At 56.0% G+C, this 19,140-nt stretch overlaps 3 protein-coding genes and 1 long non-coding RNA gene across 6 annotated transcripts in view; all 4 read right to left on the reverse strand.

The window, feature by feature from the left end:
• LOC147600436 (uncharacterized) overlaps window positions 1-19,140 on the reverse strand; it is a 759,986-nt gene that overhangs the window by 514,156 nt on the left and 226,690 nt on the right. The gene's annotated exons all lie outside the window — the stretch shown is intronic.
• LOC147600442 (inositol 1,4,5-trisphosphate receptor-interacting protein-like 1) lies at window positions 2,582-4,111 on the reverse strand. The gene has a single exon (XM_086748955.1). It carries the CDS (start codon window positions 4,109-4,111, stop codon window positions 2,582-2,584), a length of 1,530 nt encoding a protein of 509 aa, XP_086605081.1.
• Window positions 6,782-8,311, reverse strand: LOC147600443 (inositol 1,4,5-trisphosphate receptor-interacting protein-like 1). Its single transcript, XM_086748937.1, has one exon. It carries the CDS (start codon window positions 8,309-8,311, stop codon window positions 6,782-6,784), a length of 1,530 nt encoding a protein of 509 aa, XP_086605063.1.
• LOC147600444 (inositol 1,4,5-trisphosphate receptor-interacting protein-like 1) lies at window positions 16,633-18,165 on the reverse strand. 3 transcript variants are annotated; one of them, XM_086748971.1, is made up of 2 exons: window positions 17,859-18,051; window positions 16,633-17,783 (listed from the first exon to the last, which is right to left on the reverse strand). In XM_086748971.1, the coding sequence occupies exons 1-2, from the start codon at window positions 18,049-18,051 to the stop codon at window positions 16,633-16,635; spliced, it is 1,344 nt and encodes a 447-aa protein (XP_086605097.1). The 3 variants fall into 3 exon arrangements, with proteins under 3 accessions (XP_086605097.1, XP_086605096.1, XP_086605098.1); XM_086748970.1 differs by having other exon boundaries at window positions 16,633-17,374; window positions 17,447-18,051; XM_086748972.1 differs by having other exon boundaries at window positions 16,633-18,165.

Genomic DNA, 19,140 nt, shown 5'->3' on the forward strand with positions numbered 1-19,140 from the left:
CTGGGTGCAGGTAGGAGACGGGGCGAGGGAGCTGGGAGGCAGCAAGGCCTGCGCCCAGCCTCGGCAGCGGCAGCACCGTGCCCTCCCAAGGCGCTCCCACCAGCGCCTGGGCCCTCGATACAGGACGATAACCCAGACCCTCGTTCCACATATTTCTGCCCCGGCCCTCGTCCTGCCCATCCTCCCACCGCGTGCACACTCACCGCTGGACCAGGCCGTACTGGGGCAGCGCTGCCTGCCGCAGCCCCTGGTAACCGTCCCCATTGTGACCCGTCCCCTCTGCTGTCACAGGGGCCCGAGCGCATCACAGCCACGCCTGCCGCCCCACCCCGCCCTTCGGCCCCACCTCAGCTCAGCGCCCCGCAGCTGCCCTGGTGCAGCAGTTAAGGCTGCGCAAGAGTTAATTTGCTTCAGAGGAGCTTGCGTGGACTTCAGTTTGGCTTCAGTATCATCTGCCTGCCAGAGGTCGTCTCCCCTCACTGCACACCAGGCAAGCTCAAAGTGGAATCACAGAGTCATTCAGCTTGCAGAAGACCCATCAGTTCACTGAGTCCAAACGCAAACCTTCCTCTGCCAACTGCACCACTAAACCCTGTCCCTAAGCGCCACATCTACTCGTCTTTTAAATGCCTCCAGGCACGCTGCCTTCAACCACTTCCCTGGGTGGCCTGTTCCAATGCTTCAGAACCCCTTCAGTGAATAAATTTCTCCTAATATCCAATCTAAACCTTCCCTGGAGCAACTTGAGGCCTTTCCCTCTCGTCCTATCACTTGTTACCTGGGAGAAGACACTGACACCCAGCTTGCCACAACCTCCTTTCAGGTAGCTGTAGAGAGCGGTAAGGTCTCCCCTGAGCCTCCTTTTCTCCAGGCTAAACAACCTCAGTTCCCTCAGCCGCCCCTTATTTGACTCATTCTTTTGACCATTCACCGGCTTCGCTACTCTACTTTGGCTGTGCTGCACCAACTCCAGCACCCTCACCTTGGAGTGACGGGCCCGGAACTGAACACACTACTTGAGCTGTGGCCTCACCAGAGCCAAGTACAAAGGGACAACCACTTCCCTGTAACCACTGGCATCATTATTTCTGATACAAGCCAGGATGCTCTTGGCCTACCTGGCCACCAGGGCCACCTCTAAACTATGTCCCTAAGCGCCACGTCTACACATCATTTAAATGCCTCCAGGCATGCTGCCTCAACCACTTCCCTGGGTGGCCTGTTCCAATGCTCCAGTGAGCCTGATTTTAGCCCTTCCCCGCTTCCAAGCTATTTTCAAACAGCCCCGCTAACTCGTGAGCACAAATGCTTTTCCCTCACTGGGAACGGTGAATCTTGTCACGCCCCAGCAGGCCTGGTGTCACGTAGAATATCCCATGCCTGAAAAAACCCCAAATTCTGGCAGTGATGCCAGCCGCAGAGCAAAGTCTTAATACGTTGCGTCTGCCTGTTTCTTTCGATGTCATTCCCTACAGCTGGGATGACAGAGGAGAATTCTACCTGTGCTCCTGACCCCTTTACTCGTCCCCACCAGGCCCTCTGAAGTCACTTTTGTCTGCCCTTGGGCCTCTCGTCACCACTTGGTTGCTACCCACGTGAAGAAGCAAGAGCACCGAACAATGTGAGGGCTGTCCAAGGCTAGGAAGCTTCTGAGTAACATCTTCACCCCAAGCCCGAGGGAGGCAGAACGCTTCCGATTCTCTCCACCATCCCGCTGGGGGAAGGTGATTGAAGAGCCTTGTGAGGCCAAACTGCCTACTGGGATTAAGCCAGGAGCCCTGGGAAGGCAAAGCCCAGTGAATCAGCAAACCAGAGCCCACGGCATCAGCTCTCCTGCAAAACGCTCCCTGACTTTGCGGCAGCAGAGCGGTCTGCACCCTATGCCCACGATCCTTGGCAAAGTGAGGTGTGGACACTGACAGACGCAGCATTTGTTCAAACAAGGGATTTATTGGCATCTTGGAACAGAGTAAAGCTTCCAGAGGGAATGGAGTCTCTCAAAATGGGGGGTGCCGCCTCTGTCCAGGTGGTAACAGGAGTCTCTGTCGGAAGGCTCCTTGCAGCGGCATCGTCAGCTGCGTCGTGTCCCAGTCCCCAGGATGCGTTTTTGCTGTGGAGGAAAGGTGCGGCAGCAATTCCCCCTGCCGACAGAGCAGCGTGTCCTCCACGTGCAGCATGCTCAGTCCAGCAGCACCAGCTGCCCAGGGAGTGCCTAGGACGGGCAGATTCTCCAGCTGGACCCCAGTGAACACACTGGAGTGCCCATCAGCAGTGCCTCTCGCTCGGTGCCGCCACAGCTGGGGCTGCCAGCAAGTATTTCTGCGCCCGTGTGAAATCGTCATCCTGAGAGCCCCAGCGTGAGGGGAAATCAGGACGGAACTCATCTTTGTCGCCACTGTAGTTGTCACCGACTGCTGTGCTGGGCAGTCTGTTGACAGGAGAATGCTGTCGCTCTCGGAAGAGGGTGTTCCCTTTCCTTCCTGTGTCCCGCATTCTCCCCTCTTTTTCCCTGCAGTGTGAGGTCATTGTCAGCCATCAGCTGCGAGACCTGCAATGGAAGCCCTGTGCATGAAGTCCTCTCTCAGTACGCGTAGAACAGCAGCCTTGAGAGTCGGTCTTGCAGCTCATTGAACTCCTGCAGTGCCTTGGCATGGGCATCCGGATCCTGTTGCAGGTGCTGGAAGAGGTTGAGTGGCTTGGCTGATTGGGAGGATGGGGGCAAGACAATCTCCTCAGGCAGCATCTCATTGCCTAAGAAGAAATGGTCAAGTTGTTTCCTCCTCAGGCAGAGGTGCAGGTACCGCATGATATCCCGCAGCCGTGACAGGAGATGGCTCCTGTGCCAGTCTGACCAGGGTAGGATTTTCAGGAGGTGCATCACAACTGTCTTCAAGGTAGAGGTGGAAAAGTCTGTGCCCCCCAGGACGCTGGTGCAGAGCTGCAGGCAGTTGAGGTGGAAGCTGTCATGTGGGGCCTGCCTGGCCACATGCCTGAAGAACTTCGCCTCTGCCACAGCATAGCTCTCCGGCCACGTCGTGCTTGAGGTGAAGAGGCTCTCTGCACTCCCGCTGCTCAGGAAGATGTCCGAATTGCCGTGCTGCACCCCAAACATCAGCTCAACAAGGAGGGTTCTCCCAGAGGCATTTGTCAGCTGCAGAATGCAGGAGCGGCTGGAGGGCAGCACCTGCATTGTGTAGTGATGTGACTGAGGCATCATCATCCAGGCTGAGCTGACGAATTTCTGGAACCAGCGGGCAGTTTTCCGTGCATCTAGGTAGGAGTCGGTGCAGAGGGTGCGTAGGAGGCTAGGATCCTGATTCTTCCTCAGCTCCTCCTCGGGGTGGTGGAGGAAGCACAGCATGTTCTCCACCAGCTGCTGCCCCGCGCAGGTGCACTGCAGCTCCACACGGATGCAAGAGTCCTTCAGCGGCATCTTCCTCATGGTGCCCAGCTCCAGGTGGAAGACATGCCCACGCGGGGGCTGCAGGGGCACCAGCAGAGAGTAGACAGTATCATCCTCACCAAAACTCCAGCCTTCAAAGGCCCTGCCCACCCCGATGGCTGGTTGCAGCACCGGGAAGAAACGATTTGAGAAGTGCTCTTGGAAGACGCGGAGGAGGTCACCCACCAACACTTCTACCACCCAATTCCGGTAGGCCAGATTTGGCACTGACCACTGGGTGGGCTTTGCAAAAATCCTGGGAATATCATTCTCATCATCCAGATCTTCTCCGTTACTTTCTACCTCCTCCTGCTCTGTATTGCAGCTGGAACTCTCCACTTTTCCGCTATGGTCCACCTCACGGCTCCTTTTGCGGATCCAACAGCAGAGCATGAAGACTAGGAGCAGGACTCCAGTAATGGCCCACAAGTGCCACGGGAGCAAGGCACCGAAGAGCAGTGCTACCCGGGCCAAACCATCTTGTTCCTGGGTTCCCTGTTCCTGCATACTCTGCTCCACTTCCTGCAGCATCCGAGCCATCTCCTGGCACAGCTGCTCCGCATGCTGCTGCATGCGCTCCCACGTGGCCTCATCCAGCTCTTCCCTGACCAAATGCAGGTGCTGGATGATGCCGGTCACAAGCACAATGAGGAATTTTGTGGCAGCCATGTCCTGCAGGAGGAGGGAGAGAAGGGGTTCAGTGGGGCTTGGAGGGAGGGAGCCGGTATGGAGGGAGCAGGGAAGGGAGGCAGAGGGACCTGGGTGCAGGTAGGAGAGGGGGCGAGGGAGCTGGGAGGCAGCAAGGCCTGCGCCCAGTCTCGGCAGCGGCAGCACCGTGCCCTCCCAAGGCGCTCCCACCAGCGCCTGGGCCCTCGATACAGGACGATAACCCAGACCCTCGTTCCACATGTTTCTGCCCCAGCCCTCGTCCTGCCCATCCTCCCACCGCGTGCACACTCACCGCTGGACCAGGCCGTACTGGGGCAGCGCTGCCTGCCGCAGCCCCTGGTAACCGTCCCCATTGTGACCCGTCCCCTCTGCTGTCACAGGGGCCCGAGCGCATCACAGCCACGCCTGCCGCCCCACCCCGCCCTTCAGCCGCCCCTCAGCTCAGCGCCCCGCAGCTGCCCTGGTGCAGCGGTTAAGGCTGCGCAAGAGTTAATTTGCTTCAGAGGAGCTTGCGTGGACTTCAGTTTGGCTTCAGTATCATCTGCCTGCCAGAGGTCGTCTCCCCTCACTGCACACCAGGCAAGCTCAAAGTGGAATCACAGAGTCATTCAGCTTGCAGAAGACCCATCAGTTCACTGAGTCCAAACGCAAACCTTCCTCTGCCAACTGCACCACTAAACCCTGTCCCTAAGCGCCACGTCTACTCGTCTTTTAAATGCCTCCAGGCACGCTGCCTTCAACCACTTCCCTGGGTGGCCTGTTCCAATGCTTCAGAACCCCTTCAGTGAATAAATTTTTCCTAATATCCAATCTAAACCTTCCCTGGAGCAACTTGAGGCCTTTCCCTCTCGTCCTATCACTTGTTACCTGGGAGAAGACACTGACACCCAGCTTGCCACAACCTCCTTTCAGGTAGCTGTAGAGAGCGGTAAGGTCTCCCCTGAGCCTCCTTTTCTCCAGGCTAAACAACCTCAGTTCCCTCAGCCGCCCCTTATTTGACTCATTCTTTTGACCATTCTCCGGCTTCGCTACTCTACTTTGGCTGTGCTGCACCAACTCCAGCACCCTCACCTTGGAGTGACGGGCCCGGAACTGAACACACTACTTGAGCTGTGGCCTCACCAGAGCCAAGTACAAAGGGACAACCACTTCCCTGTAACCACTGGCATCATTATTTCTGATACAAGCCAGGATGCTCTTGGCCTACCTGGCCACCAGGGCCACCTCTAAACTATGTCCCTAAGCGCCACGTCTACACATCATTTAAATGCCTCCAGGCATGCTGCCTCAACCACTTCCCTGGGTGGCCTGTTCCAATGCTCCAGTGAGCCTGATTTTAGCCCTTCCCCGCTTCCAAGCTATTTTCAAACAGCCCCGCTAACTCGTGAGCACAAATGCTTTTCCCTCACTGGGAACGGTGAATCTTGTCACGCCCCAGCAGGCCTGGTGTCACGTAGAATATCCCATGCCTGAAAAAACCCCAAATTCTGGCAGTGATGCCAGCCGCAGAGCAAGGTCTTAATACGTTGCGTCTGCCTGTTTCTTTCGATGTCATTCCCTACAGCTGGGATGACAGAGGAGAATTCTACCTGTGCTCCTGACCCCTTTACTCGTCCCCACCAGGCCCTCTGAAGTCACTTTTGTCTGCCCTTGGGCCTCTCATCACCACTTGGTTGCTACCCGCGTGAAGAAGCAAGAGCACCGAACAATGTGAGGGCTGTCCAAGGCTAGGAAGCTTCTGAGTAACATCTTCACCCCAAGCCCCAGGGAGGCAGAACGCTTCCAATTCTCTCCACCATCCCGCTGGGGGAAGGTGATTGAAGAGCCTTGTGAGGCCAAACTGCCTACTGGGATTAAGCCAGGAGCCCTGGGAAGGCAAAGCCCAGTGAATCAGCAAACCAGAGCCCACGGCATCAGCTCTCCTGCAAAACGCTCCCTGACTTTGCGGCAGCAGAGCGGTCTGCACCCTATGCCCACGATCCTTGGCAAAGTGAGGTGTGGACACTGACAGACGCAGCATTTGTTCAAACAAGGGATTTATTGACATCTTGGAACAGAGTAAAGCTTCCAGAGGGAATGGAGTCTCTCAAAATGGGGGGTGCCGCCTCTGTCCAGGTGGTAACAGGAGTCTCTGTTGGAAGGCTCCTTGCAGCGGCATCGTCAGCTGCGTCGTGTCCCAGTCCCCAGGATGCGTTTTTGCTGTGGAGGAAAGGTGCGGCAGCAATTCCCCCTGCCGACAGAGCAGCGTGTCCTCCACGTGCAGCGTGCTCAGTCCAGCAGCACCAGCTGCCCAGGGAGTGCCTAGGACAGGCAGATTCTCCAGCTGGACCCCAGTGAACACACTGGAGTGCCCATCAGCAGTGCCTCTCGCTCGGTGCCGCCACAGCTGGGGCTGCCAGCAAGTATTTCTGCGCCCGTGTGAAATCGTCATCCTGAGAGCCCCAGCGTGAGGGGAAATCAGGACGGAACTCATCTTTGTCGCCACTGTAGTTGTCACCGACTGCTGTGCTGGGCAGTCTGTTGACAGGAGAATGCTGTCGCTCTCGGAAGAGGGTGTTCCCTTTCCTTCCTGTGTCCCGCATTCTCCCCTCTTTTTCCCTGCAGTGTGAGGTCATTGTCAGCCATCAGCTGCGAGACCTGCAATGGAAGCCCTGTGCATGAAGTCCTCTCTCAGTACGCGTAGAACAGCAGCCTTGAGAGTCGGTCTTGCAGCTCATTGAACTCCTGCAGTGCCTTGGCATGGGCATCCGGATCCTGTTGCAGGTGCTGGAAGAGGTTGAGTGGCTTGGCTGATTGGGAGGATGGGGGCAAGACAATCTCCTCAGGCAGCATCTCATTGCCTAAGAAGAAATGGTCAAGTTGTTTCCTCCTCAGGCAGAGGTGCAGGTACCGCATGATATCCCGCAGCCGTGACAGGAGATGGCTCCTGTGCCAGTCTGACCAGGGTAGGATTTTCAGGAGGTGCATCACAACTGTCTTCAAGGTAGAGGTGGAAAAGTCTGTGCCCCCCAGGACGCTGGTGCAGAGCTGCAGGCAGTTGAGGTGGAAGCTGTCATGTGGGGCCTGCCTGGCCACATGCCTGAAGAACTTCGCCTCTGCCACAGCATAGCTCTCCGGCCACGTCGTGCTTGAGGTGAAGAGGCTCTCTGCACTCCCGCTGCTCAGGAAGATGTCCGAATTGCCGTGCTGCACCCCAAACATCAGCTCAACAAGGAGGGTTCTCCCAGAGGCATTTGTCAGCTGCAGAATGCAGGAGCGGCTGGAGGGCAGCACCTGCATTGTGTAGTGATGTGACTGAGGCATCATCACCCAGGCTGAGCTGACGAATTTCTGGAACCAGCGGGCAGTTTTCCATGCATCTAGGTAGGAGTCGGTGCAGAGGGTGCGTAGGAGGCTAGGATCCTGATTCTTCCTCAGCTCCTCCTCGGGGTGGTGGAGGAAGCACAGCATGTTCTCCACCAGCTGCTGCCCCGCGCAGGTGCACTGCAGCTCCACACGGATGCAAGAGTCCTTCAGCGGCATCTCCCTCATGGTGCCCAGCTCCAGGTGGAAGACATGCCCACGCGGGGGCTGCAGGGGCACCAGCAGAGAGTAGACAGTATCATCCTCACCAAAACTCCAGCCTTCAAAGGCCCTGCCCACCCCGATGGCTGGTTGCAGCACCGGGAAGAAACGATTTGAGAAGTGCTCTTGGAAGACGCGGAGGAGGTCACCCACCAACACTTCTACCACCCAATTCCGGTAGGCCAGATTTGGCACTGACCACTGGGTGGGCTTTGCAAAAATCCTGGGAATATCATTCTCATCATCCAGATCTTCTCCGTTACTTTCTACCTCCTCCTGCTCTGTATTGCAGCTGGAACTCTCCACTTTTCCGCTATGGTCCACCTCACGGCTCCTTTTGCGGATCCAACAGCAGAGCATGAAGACTAGGAGCAGGACTCCAGTAATGGCCCACAAGTGCCACGGGAGCAAGGCACCGAAGAGCAGTGCTACCCGGGCCAAACCATCTTGTTCCTGGGTTCCCTGTTCCTGCATACTCTGCTCCACTTCCTGCAGCATCCGAGCCATCTCCTGGCTCAGCTGCTCCGCATGCTGCTGCATGCGCTCCCACGTGGCCTCATCCAGCTCTTCCCTGACCAAATGCAGGTGCTGGATGATGCCGGTCACAAGCACAATGAGGAATTTTGTGGCAGCCATGTCCTGCAGGAGGAGGGAGAGAAGGGGTTCAGTGGGGCTTGGAGGGAGGGAGCCGGTATGGAGGGAGCAGGGAAGGGAGGCAGAGGGACCTGGGTGCAGGTAGGAGAGGGGGCGAGGGAGCTGGGAGGCAGCAAGGCCTGCGCCCAGCCTCGGCAGCGGCAGCACCGTGCCCTCCCAAGGCGCTCCCACCAGCGCCTGGGCCCTCGATACAGGACGATAACCCAGACCCTCGTTCCACATGTTTCTGCCCCGGCCCTCGTCCTGCCCAGCCTCCCACCGCGTGCACACTCACCGCTGGACCAGGCCGTACTGGGGCAGCGCTGCCTGCCGCAGCCCCTGGTAACCGTCCCCATTGTGACCCGTCCCCTCTGCTGTCACAGGGGCCCGAGCGCATCACAGCCACGCCTGCTGCCCCACCCCGCCCTTCGGTCCCACCTCAGCTCAGCGCCCCGCAGCTGCCCTGGTGCAGCAGTTAAGGCTGCACTACAGTTAACTTGCTTCAGAGGAGCTTGCGTGGACTTCAGTTTGGCTTCAGTATCATCTGCCTGCCAGAGGTCATCTCCCCTCACTGCACACCAGGCAAGCTCAAAGTGGAATCACAGAATCATTCAGCTTGCAGAAGACCCATCAATTCACTGAGTCCGAACGCAAACCTTCCTCTGCCAACTCCACCACTAAACCCTGTCCCTAAGCGCCACGTCTACTCATCTTTTAAATGCCTCCAGGCACGCTGCCTTCAACCACTTCCCTGGGTGGCCTGTTCCAATGCTTCAGAACCCTTTCAGTGAATAAATTTTTCCTAATATCCAATCTAAACCTTCCCTGGAGCAACCTGAGGCCTTTCCTCTCTTTCTATCTCAGTGGCAGTGGTTTTGATAAAGGATGGGACTGGATTTTTACTTTCAGCCTTTTGCTTGCCCATAGATTTCCGGGGTGAACTGTGTTGATCCCTAAGTTGTGAGTCCTTGTTTCTCCTCATGGCAGAGCTTGCTCTGCCTCCTGCGCTCCCATTGCCTTCATCTGGGGCTGGCCTGGGCAACAGGTTGGCCACATCAACATGGCCAAGCGAGTGGCACGTGGCTGGGGCAAGCATGTGAAGACAGGATGGGGATGGGGTGGTGAAGGGGACGCCGCGTCGTTTCAGCCCCCTGTTCAGCCTGTGCTGGACCCGCATGGCAATAGCTGTGTGTCAGTAAACAGGATCAGCGTTCCCTGTATGATTAGTGTCCATGAGGAATAACTCCGTCTGTGTCCCGAGGCTGCGAGGGCTGCGACTGCAACTTGGGAAGGACCCTGGGCTGGGCTGCTTAGCTGGAGTGAATCACACCTTTCCCTGGGGCTCCTGCGGTGGCCAAGGGAGGGTGATCCCATGGTGGCCAGAGCAAATTCCTGCTGGCAAAACCCTTTGCCCTTGCAGAAAGGCAGGTGCATTGCAAGGCAGCTGCAGGGGCCGCATTCAGCAGCGCTACGAGCTTACGCCATCACTTGGGAAGGTGACAAGCGGGAGAACGTGGCAGGAGGGGGCTGCTAAATGCGCTGCTTTGCAGCAAGCCCCAGAAGCAAGCAGCCATCCCAAAATAAAACAGAACACCCTCGGACAAGTTGAGGATACACAAAGGAACTGACAGCCCCTGAATCTGGCCTCACATCAATGAGTCATAACTTGAAAGCTTTATTTAGACAACAACGTTCCTGGCCAGCTTGGTGTCATCTGCAAAGTTCCGTAGCATGCACTCAATCCCCTCATCCAGATCATCGGTAAAGATATTAAACAGAACTGGCCCCCATACTGAGCGCTGGGGAACACCACTTGTGGCCGCTGTCCAGCTAGAGTTAACTTCATGCCTGTTCTGTTATTATTTAGTGAGGGGGGGCTACGGTGGTAGTTTCTGTAGGAAACTGCTGAAAGTTGGTCCCCTTTGTTCAGTGGACTCGGCCAGGCCTAGGGCGGGCCCGCTGCTGGCCAAGGCCGAGCCGATTGGTAGCAGAATGTTCTGTGATAACGCCTCTGTGAAGGCGAAAGGGGGAAAAGAAGGGGAAAAATAGAGAAAAAAAGAAGGAGAGAAGATATGAAGAAGCTGAGCGGGGGCAGACAGGGGGAGGTACAAGCCTTGTGGGCCTTGCAGGCCTCACCCTCTGGCCTCCCGCCGGACAGCTGACTGGGCCCAACTTGGCCCGGCCCGGCTGCAAGAAGTGGAGAGGAGATGAGATGTGAATGAGATGTGAGGAGAGGCTCAGAGGCATCCGCCAGCCTGTTGTGAAGAATTTTTCTTGTGAGAGGAACGGCTGCAGACGCCAAGGTCAGTGAAGAAGGAGAGGGAGGAGTGATGCGGCTCCTGGCCAAGATTCCCCTGCAGCCTGTGGTGATGACCATGGTGGAGCAGGTTGTCCCCCTGCAGCCCATGGAGGTCCACGGAGGAGCAGAGATCCACCTGCAGCCCGTGGGGAACCCCTCGCTGGGGCAGGCGGATGCTTGAAGGAGGGTGTGGCCCGTGGAGGGCCCGCTGGGGCAGCCGTTCTGGAGGGACTGCACCCCGTGGAAGAAATGATCCACGCTGGAGCAGTTTCACGAAGGACTGCAGCCCGTGGGAGGGACCCCACGCAGAAGCAGGGGAGGAATGTGAGGAGTTCTTCCCCTGACGAAGAAGCAGTGACATAAAGCGACCTGTGATGACCTGACCATAATCCCCATTCCCTCTTCCCCCCTCTGCCGCTCGGGGCAGGGGGAAGCTGGTAGAGATAATGTTAAGCCCGGGAATAGGGAGCGATGGGGGGAGCTTATCTTGTTCTTCGTCTCATTATCCTGCATTGTTTTTTAGTAATAAATGAATAGTTTTCCCCGAAGTCGAGTCTGTTTTGCCCATAATGGTAACTTTAAGGATTTTTCTCCCTGCCTTCATCTCAAACCTCGAGCCTGTTTCCTTATATTATCTCTCCCTATTCTCCCGGAGGGTGGGGGCAGTGAGAGAGAGACTGCGTAGTCTGGTCCCGATCGGGGATGAACTACGACAAGGCACCACCACTCTCTGCGCACAGCTAGCCAGCCAGGCATTTTTTTACCCAGCAAAGGATACACCTGTCCAAGCCATGAGCAGCCAGTTTGTCCAGGAGAATGCTGTGGAAAATGGTGTCAGAGGCTTTACTAAAGTCTAGATGGACAACATCCACAGCTTTTCCCACATCCACTAAGCGGGTCATCTTTTCGTAGAAGCAGATCAGGTTAGTCAAGCAGGTTAGTGACATACCGTGATATGGCTGAGCATTTCTTTGTGAAAAGTTAAGTCTATCTTACGTGCTATTCTCTGCAATATAGGAAGTCATGGACATCTCATCATTCTTGAACCAGGGACTCCAGGCTGTGTGGAGGACCTTGGCATGAGGATCTCTGAGAGACTGACAGACAGGGCATGTGTGGTGGGTTAACCCTGTTGGCCCAATAAGCACCACACGGTCGCTCATTCACTTCTCCCCTCACCTCCAGTGGGACAAGGGAAGAGGAAAGCAGAAAAAAAACCCAAGACAACTTGAGAGCCAAGATAAAACAGGTAAACAAACAAACAAGGACATTGTTTGATAAGTAAAGGATAAGTGGAAGGAGAGGGAAGAAAACAAAGCAAAACAAGTGATGCAAAAGCAATCACTCGCCACTTCCTGGGGACAGAACAATGCCCAGACAGTTCCCAAGCAAAAGATGGCTAATCTCCCTAAACACCTCTCTTTTCCCTTCTATTGCTGAGCGTGATGTTATATGGTACTGAGTATCTTTTTGGCTAGTCCAGATAATCTGCCTGGTTGTGTCCCCTCCCACCGTATTGCACACCCTCCCCCCAGTGTATTCACTAGGGAGGCAGAGTGAGAAACACAGAAAGCCTTGATGCTGTGCAAACACTGTGCAGCAAAAGCTTGAACGTCAATGTGTTGTCCTTTCCCCAGACCTGATCCCCAGTTAGTCAGTCCTCAGCCTATATCCCTGCAAAGCATTCCACTTTCCCAGGGTCATGACTTTGCATTAGTCCTTGTTGAATTTCATAAGGTTCCTGTTGGCCAATCACCTCCTTATTTTCTATGTGCCTTAGCATGGGTTCTGCTCCATGCTGTTGCCAGGGAGAGACGTAAGATGAACTGGCCTATAGTTCCCCAGGTCTTCCTTCTTTCCCTTTTTGAAATGGGGGTTATGCTTCCCCTTTTCCAGTCAATGGGAACCTCAGTGCACTGCCATGACTTCTCAAATATGATAGATAGCGGCTTGGAAACTTAATTGCCCACTTCCCTCAGGACCCACGAACGCATCTCATCGGGTCCCAATGGAATTGTGCAAGTTCAGGTTCCCTACATGGTCTCGAAACTGCTCTTCTCCTACAGTGGGCAGTTCTTCATTCTCCCAGTCCCTGCTTTTGCCGTCTGAGACTTGGGTGATGTGGCTAGAGCTCTCGTCAAGTGAAGACTGAGGCAAAAAAGTCACCAAGTACCTCAGCCTTCTCCATGTCCCGGGTTACCAGGTCTCCCGTTTCCTTCTGGAGAGGGCCCACATCCTCCCTGGTCTTCCTTTTATCCCCGACCTACCTATATAAGCTTTTCTTGTTGCCCTACATGTCCCTGGCCAGATTTACTTCTGTCAGGGCTTTAGCCTTCCTTACCTGACCCCTGGCTGCTGAGACAGCTGGTCGCTGATATAGAGGGCAACACCCCATCCTTGTCTCCGCTACCTGTCTTTACAAAAGAGCCAATATCCCTGGATTCCAACATTCCAGTAATAGGAGCCAATCCACCATGTCTCCGTGATGCTGACAAGGTTGTAGCTCGGCAGGCATGCACACATCCCTAACTCTTCCTGTTTGTTCCCCATGCTGTCTGTCTTAGCATAAAGGCCCTTAAGCTGGGCCGCCGATGAAGCAGACTTGCTGGCTGGAGTGGCTGGACTTCTTTGAGCTGCACTTTAGGTGCTCTCCTACTCACCTGAGATGTTTCCCCAGGTTCTGGGCCCCTGTTCCTGGCACTGGTGCCATACAGACGCTAGTGGGATGGATTGTGGTTCCACTCCCCCCGCAAGGTCCCTAAGCCGTGTCTCTTAAGCATCCCAAACCATGGCCCTGAGTGCAACATCTACACGTCTTTTAAGTGCCTCCAGGCATTCTGCCTCAAGCACTTTGTGCTCAGTCCAGCAGCACCAGCTGCCCAGGGAGTGCCTAGGACGGGCAGATTCTCCAGCTGGACCCCAGTGAACACACTGGAGTGCCCATCAGCAGTGCCTCTCGCTCGGTGCCGCCACAGCTGGGGCTGCCAGCAAGTATTTCTGCGCCCGTGTGAAATCGCCATCCTGTGTGCTCCAGCATGAGGGGAAAGCAGGACGGAACTCATCTCTGTCGCCACTGTAGTTGTCCCCGACTCCTGTGCTGGGCAGTCTGTAGAGAGGAGACTGCCTCAGCTCCTCCTCGGGGTGGTGGAGGAAGCACAGCCTGTTCTTCACCACCTACTGCCCCACACAGGTGCACTGCAGCTCCACACAAATGCAAGAGTCCTTCAGCGGCATCTCCCTCATGGTGCCCAGCTCCAGGTGGAAGACATGCCCACGCGGGGGCTGCAGGGGCACCAGCAGAGAGTAGACAGCATCCTCCTCACCAAAACTCCAGCCTTCAAAGGCCCTGCCCACCCCGATGGCTGGTTGCAGCACTGGTAACCGTCCCCATTGTGACCCGTCCCCTCTGCTGTCACAGGGGCCCGAGCTCATCACAGCCACGCCTGCTGCCCCGCCCCGCCCTTCGGTCCCACCTCAGCTCAGCGCCCCGCAGCTGCCCTGGTGCAACGGTTAAGGCTGCGCAAGAGTTAATTTGCTTCAGAGGAGCTTGCGTGGACTTCAGTTTGGCTTCAGTATCATCTGCCTGCCAGAGGTCGTCTCCCCTCACTGCACACCAGGCAAACTCAAAGTGGATTCACAGAATCATTCAGCTTGCAGAAGACCCATCAGTTCACTGAGTCCAAACGCAAACCTTCCTCTGCCAACTCCACCACTAAACCCTGTCCCTGAGCTCCACGTCTAAACGTCTTTTAAACGCCTCCCGGCATGCTGCCTCAACCACTTCCCTGGGTGGCCTGTTCCAATGCTTCAGAACCCCTTCAGTGAATAAATTTTTCCTAATATCCAATCTAAACCCTCCCTGGAGCAACTTGAGGCCAATCCCTCTCGTCCTATCACTTGTTACCTGGGAGAAGACACTGACACCCATCTTGCCACAACTTCCTTTCAGGTAGCTGTAGAGAGTGGTAAGGTCTCCCCTGAGCCTCCTTTTCTCCAGGCTAAACAACCTCAGTTCCCTCAGACCCTCCTCATAAGATTTATTCTCTAGACCATTCATCAGCTTTGCTGCTCTTCTTTGGACTTGCTCCAGCACCTCATCGTCTTCCTTGGAGTGAGAGACCCAAAACCAAACAGGCGAGTTGGGCTGTGGCCTCACCAGGGCCAAGTACAAGGGGACAGCCACTTCCCGCAACACCCCCAGCTCTTTCTCTGCTTAGTCCATCCCTTCTTTCAGCCAGCTAGCTATGCTCTGCACAATGCACGCCAGGAGATGGACGGACATTTTAGCTGCCAGGGCACATGCCTCCTAAGGAGCATACCAACAATCCCATCCCCAGATACCTTCCCAAAGACCTTACACTCTGGTTTGCCACCTAAGCTCCCAAAGTAGATTCCTGGTCAGCCAAGCCAGCCTTCTACCCGTCTTGCTTGACTTGTGACACATTGGAATTGCCGCTCCTGTGCTCTTACAAAATGACTCTGACAAAGGGGCCAGCACTTATGGACACCAATACCCTTGAAAGCAGATTCCCAGGGGACCTTTCTAACGAGTTCCTTGAGCAGCCTCAAGTCTGTTCTCCCGGAACCGTTCTCCCACTCAACCGTTCCTTGATCACTATGGCCAAGAAAGTCACCAACCATCACTTCACCCACAAGACCAATTCTACGTAGAATCAACAGGTTTAGGAGGGCACCTTTCCTGGTTGGCTCCCTTAGTACCCATGTCAAAAAGGTATCTTTGACATGGGCTTCAGGAATTTGCTGGGCCTCTGCATGTCTGCTCTCTGACAGTCCCAGTGAGCAGCTGGGAAGTTGAAGTCATCCATAAAGGCGACACGGGGTGACTGATCTAGAGATTTCCCTTGATTCCTTACAGAACCATACATCTGTGCCATCATCCTGCAAGAACAGCTGCTTTAGTAGGTTGGTCCTGATCTTTATGCGGAGGTTTTCAATCCTGTGGAGAGTGTGGTGGATGGCTGAGCCCAGAGAGTTTGGTGGACGGAGTTAAATGCAGTTGGTGGCCATCACAAGCGGTGATCAGGGCCCAGTAGACCAGGGGAGTAGTGAATGAGTGTGGCTTCTGCTTTACCTCCTCAACTGTCCTCTCTCAACCCACACGTTATCCTGCTTTTACCCTTCAGATTCTCTCCACCATCCCGCTGCGGGAAGGTGATTGAAGAGCCTTGTGAGGCCAAACTGCCTACTGGGATTAAGCCAGGAGCCCTGGGAAGGCAAAGCCCAGTGAATCAGCAAACCAGAGCCCACGGCATCAGCTCTTCTGCAAAACGCTCCCTGACTTTGCGGCAGCAGAGCGGCCTGCACCCTATGCCCACGATCCTTGGCAAAGTGAGGTGTGGACACTGACAGACGCAGCATTTGTTCAAACAAGGGATTTATTGACATCTTGGAACAGAGTAAAGCTTCCAGAGGGAATGGAGTCTCTCAAAATGGGGGGTGCCACCTCTGTCCAGGTGGTAACAGGAGTCTCTGTCGGAAGGCTCCTTGCAGCGGCGTCTTCAGCTGCATCGTGTCCCAGTCCCCAGGATGCGTTTTTGCTGTGGAGGAAAGGTGCGGCAGCAATTCCCCCTGCCGACAGAGCAGCGTGTCCTCCACGTGCAGCATGCTCAGTCCAGCAGCACCAGCTGCCCAGGGAGTGCCTAGGACAGGCAGATTCTCCAGCTGGACTCCAGTGAACACACTGGAGTGCCCATCAGCAGTGCCTCTCGCTCGGTGCCGCCACAGCTGGGGCTGCCAGCAAGTATTTCTGCGCCCGTGTGAAATCGTCATCCTGAGAGCCCCAGCGTGAGGGGAAATCAGGATGGAACTCATCTTTGTCGCCACTGTAGTTGTCGCCAACTGCTGTGAGGGGAACAACGCTGCTCTTGGCAGAGGGCTGCCGCGCAGGGTGTTCCCTTTCCTTCCTGTGTCCCGCATTCTCCCCTCTTTTTCCCTGCTGTAAGAAGTCATTCTGAGCTCTTACCTGAAAGACCTGCAATGGATGCCCTGTGCATGAAGTCCTCTCTCAGTACGCGTGGAACAGCAGCCTTGAGAGTCGGTCTTGCAGCTCATTGAACTCCTGCAGTGCCTTGGCATGGACATCCGGATCCTGTTGCAGGTGCTGGAAGAGGTTGAGTGGCTTGTCTGATTGGGAGGATGGGGGCAAGACGATCTCCTCAGGCACCATCTCATTGCCTAAGAAGAAGTGGTCAAGGCGTTTCTTCTCCAGGCAGAAGTGCAGGTACCGCATGATATCCTGCAGCCGTGGCAGGAGATCCCTCCTGCGCCAGCCTGACAGGGGTAGGATGGTCAGCACATGCATCACAACTGTCTTCAAGGTAGAGGTGGAAAAGTCTGTGCCCCCCAGGATGCTGGTGCAGAGCTGCAGGCAGTTGAGGTGGAAGCTGTCACGTGGGGCCTGCCTGGCCACATGCCTGAAGAACTTCGCCTCTGCCACAGCATAGCTCTCCGGCCACGTCGTGCTTGAGGTGAAGAGGCTCTCTGCACTCCCGCTGCTCAGGAAGATGTCCGAATTGCCGTGCTGCACCCCAAACATCAGCTCAACAAGGAGGGTTCTCCCAGAGGCATTTGTCAGCTGCAGAATGCAGGAGCGGCTGGAGGGCAGCACCTGCATTGTGTAGTGATGTGACTGAGGCATCATCACCCAGGCTGAGCCGATGAATTTTTGGAACCAGTGGGCAGTTTTCCATGCATCTAGGTAGGAGTCGGTGCAGAGGGTGCGTAGGAGGCTAGGATCCTGATTCCTCCTCAGCTCCTCCTCGGGGTGGTGGAGGAAGCACAGCAAGTTCTCCACCCGCTGCAGCCCCGCGCAGGTGCACTGCAGCTCCACACGGATGCAAGAGTCCTTCAGCGGCATCTCCCTCATGGTGCCCAGCTCCAGGTGGAAGACATGCCCACGCGGGGGCTGCAGGGGCACCAGCAGAGAGTAGACAGTATCATCCTCACCAAAACTCCAGCCTTCGAAGGCCCTGCCCACCCCGATGGCTGGTTGCAGCACCGGGAAGAAACGATTTGAGAAATGCTCTTGGAAGATGCGGAGGAGGTCACCCACCAACTCTTCTACCACCCAATTCCGGTAGGCCAGATTTGGCACTGACCACTGGATGGGCTTTGCAAAAATCCTGGGAATATCATTCTCATCATCCAGATCTTCTCCTCCACTTTCTTCCTCCTCCTGCTCTGTTTTGCAGCTGGAACTCTCCTCTTTGCCACTGTTGTCCATCTCCCGACTCCTTTTGCGGATCCACCAGCAGAGCGCAAAGAGCAGGACCAGGACTCCAGCAGTGGCCCACAAGTGCCACTGCTGCAAGGCAGCAAAGCCCAGGGATACCCGGGCCAAGCGACCTTGCTCCTGCATCCTCTGCTCCAGTTCCTGCGGCAGCCGAGCCACCTCCTGGCTCAGCTGCTCCGCACGCTGCTGCATGCGCTCCCGCGTGGCCTCATCCAGCTCTTCCCTGACCAAATGCAGGTGCTGGATGATGCCGGTCACAAGCACAATGAGGAATTTTGTGGCAGCCATGTCCTGCAGGAGGAGGGAGAGAAGGGGTTCAGTGGGGCTTGGAGGGAGGGAGCCGGTATGGAGGGAGCAGGGAAGGGAGGCAGAGGGACCTGGGTGCAGGTAGGAGAGGGGGCGAGGGAGCTGGGAGGCAGCAAGGCCTGCGCCCAGTCTCGGCAGCGGCAGCACCGTGCCCTCCCAAGGTGCTCCCACCAGCGCCTGGGCCCTCGATACAGGACGATAACCCAGACCCTCGTTCCACATGTTTCTGCCCCGGCCCTCGTCCTGCCCAGCCTCCCACCGCGTGCACACTCACCGCTGGACCAGGCCGTACTGGGGCAGCGCTGCCTGCCGCAGCCCCTGGTAACCGTCCCCATTGTGACCCGTCCCCTCTGCTGTCACAGGGGCCCGAGCGCATCACAGCCACGCCTGGAGCCCCGCCCTTCGGCCCCACCTCAGCTCAGCGCCCCGCAGCTGCCCTGGTGCAGCGGTTAAGGCTGCGCAAGAGTTAATTTGCTTCAGAGGAGCTTGCGTGGACTTCAGTTTGGCTTCAGTATCATCTGCCTGCCAGAGGTCGTCTCCCCTCACTGCACACCAGGCAAGCTCAAAGTGGAATCACAGAGTCATTCAGCTTGCAGAAGACCCATCAGTTCACTGAGTCCAAACGCAAACCTTCCTCTGCCAACTGCACCACTAAACCCTGTCCCTAAGCGCCACGTCTACTCGTCTTTTAAATGCCTCCAGGCACGCTGCCTTCAACCACTTCCCTGGGTGGCCTGTTCCAATGCTTCAGAACCCCTTCAGTGAATAAATTTTTCCTAATATCCAATCTAAACCTTCCCTGGAGCAACTTGAGGCCTTTCCCTCTCGTCCTATCACTTGTTACCTGGGAGAAGACACTGACACCCAGCTTGCCACAACCTCCTTTCAGGTAGCTGTAGAGAGCGGTAAGGTCTCCCCTGAGCCTCCTTTTCTCCAGGCTAAACAACCTCAGTTCCCTCAGCCGCCCCTTATTTG

Source organism: Chlamydotis macqueenii, chromosome 5 (assembly GCF_036417535.1).
Source record: "Chlamydotis macqueenii isolate bChlMac1 chromosome 5, bChlMac1.mat, whole genome shotgun sequence".
Classification (NCBI taxonomy): domain Eukaryota; kingdom Metazoa; phylum Chordata; class Aves; order Otidiformes; family Otididae; genus Chlamydotis; species Chlamydotis macqueenii.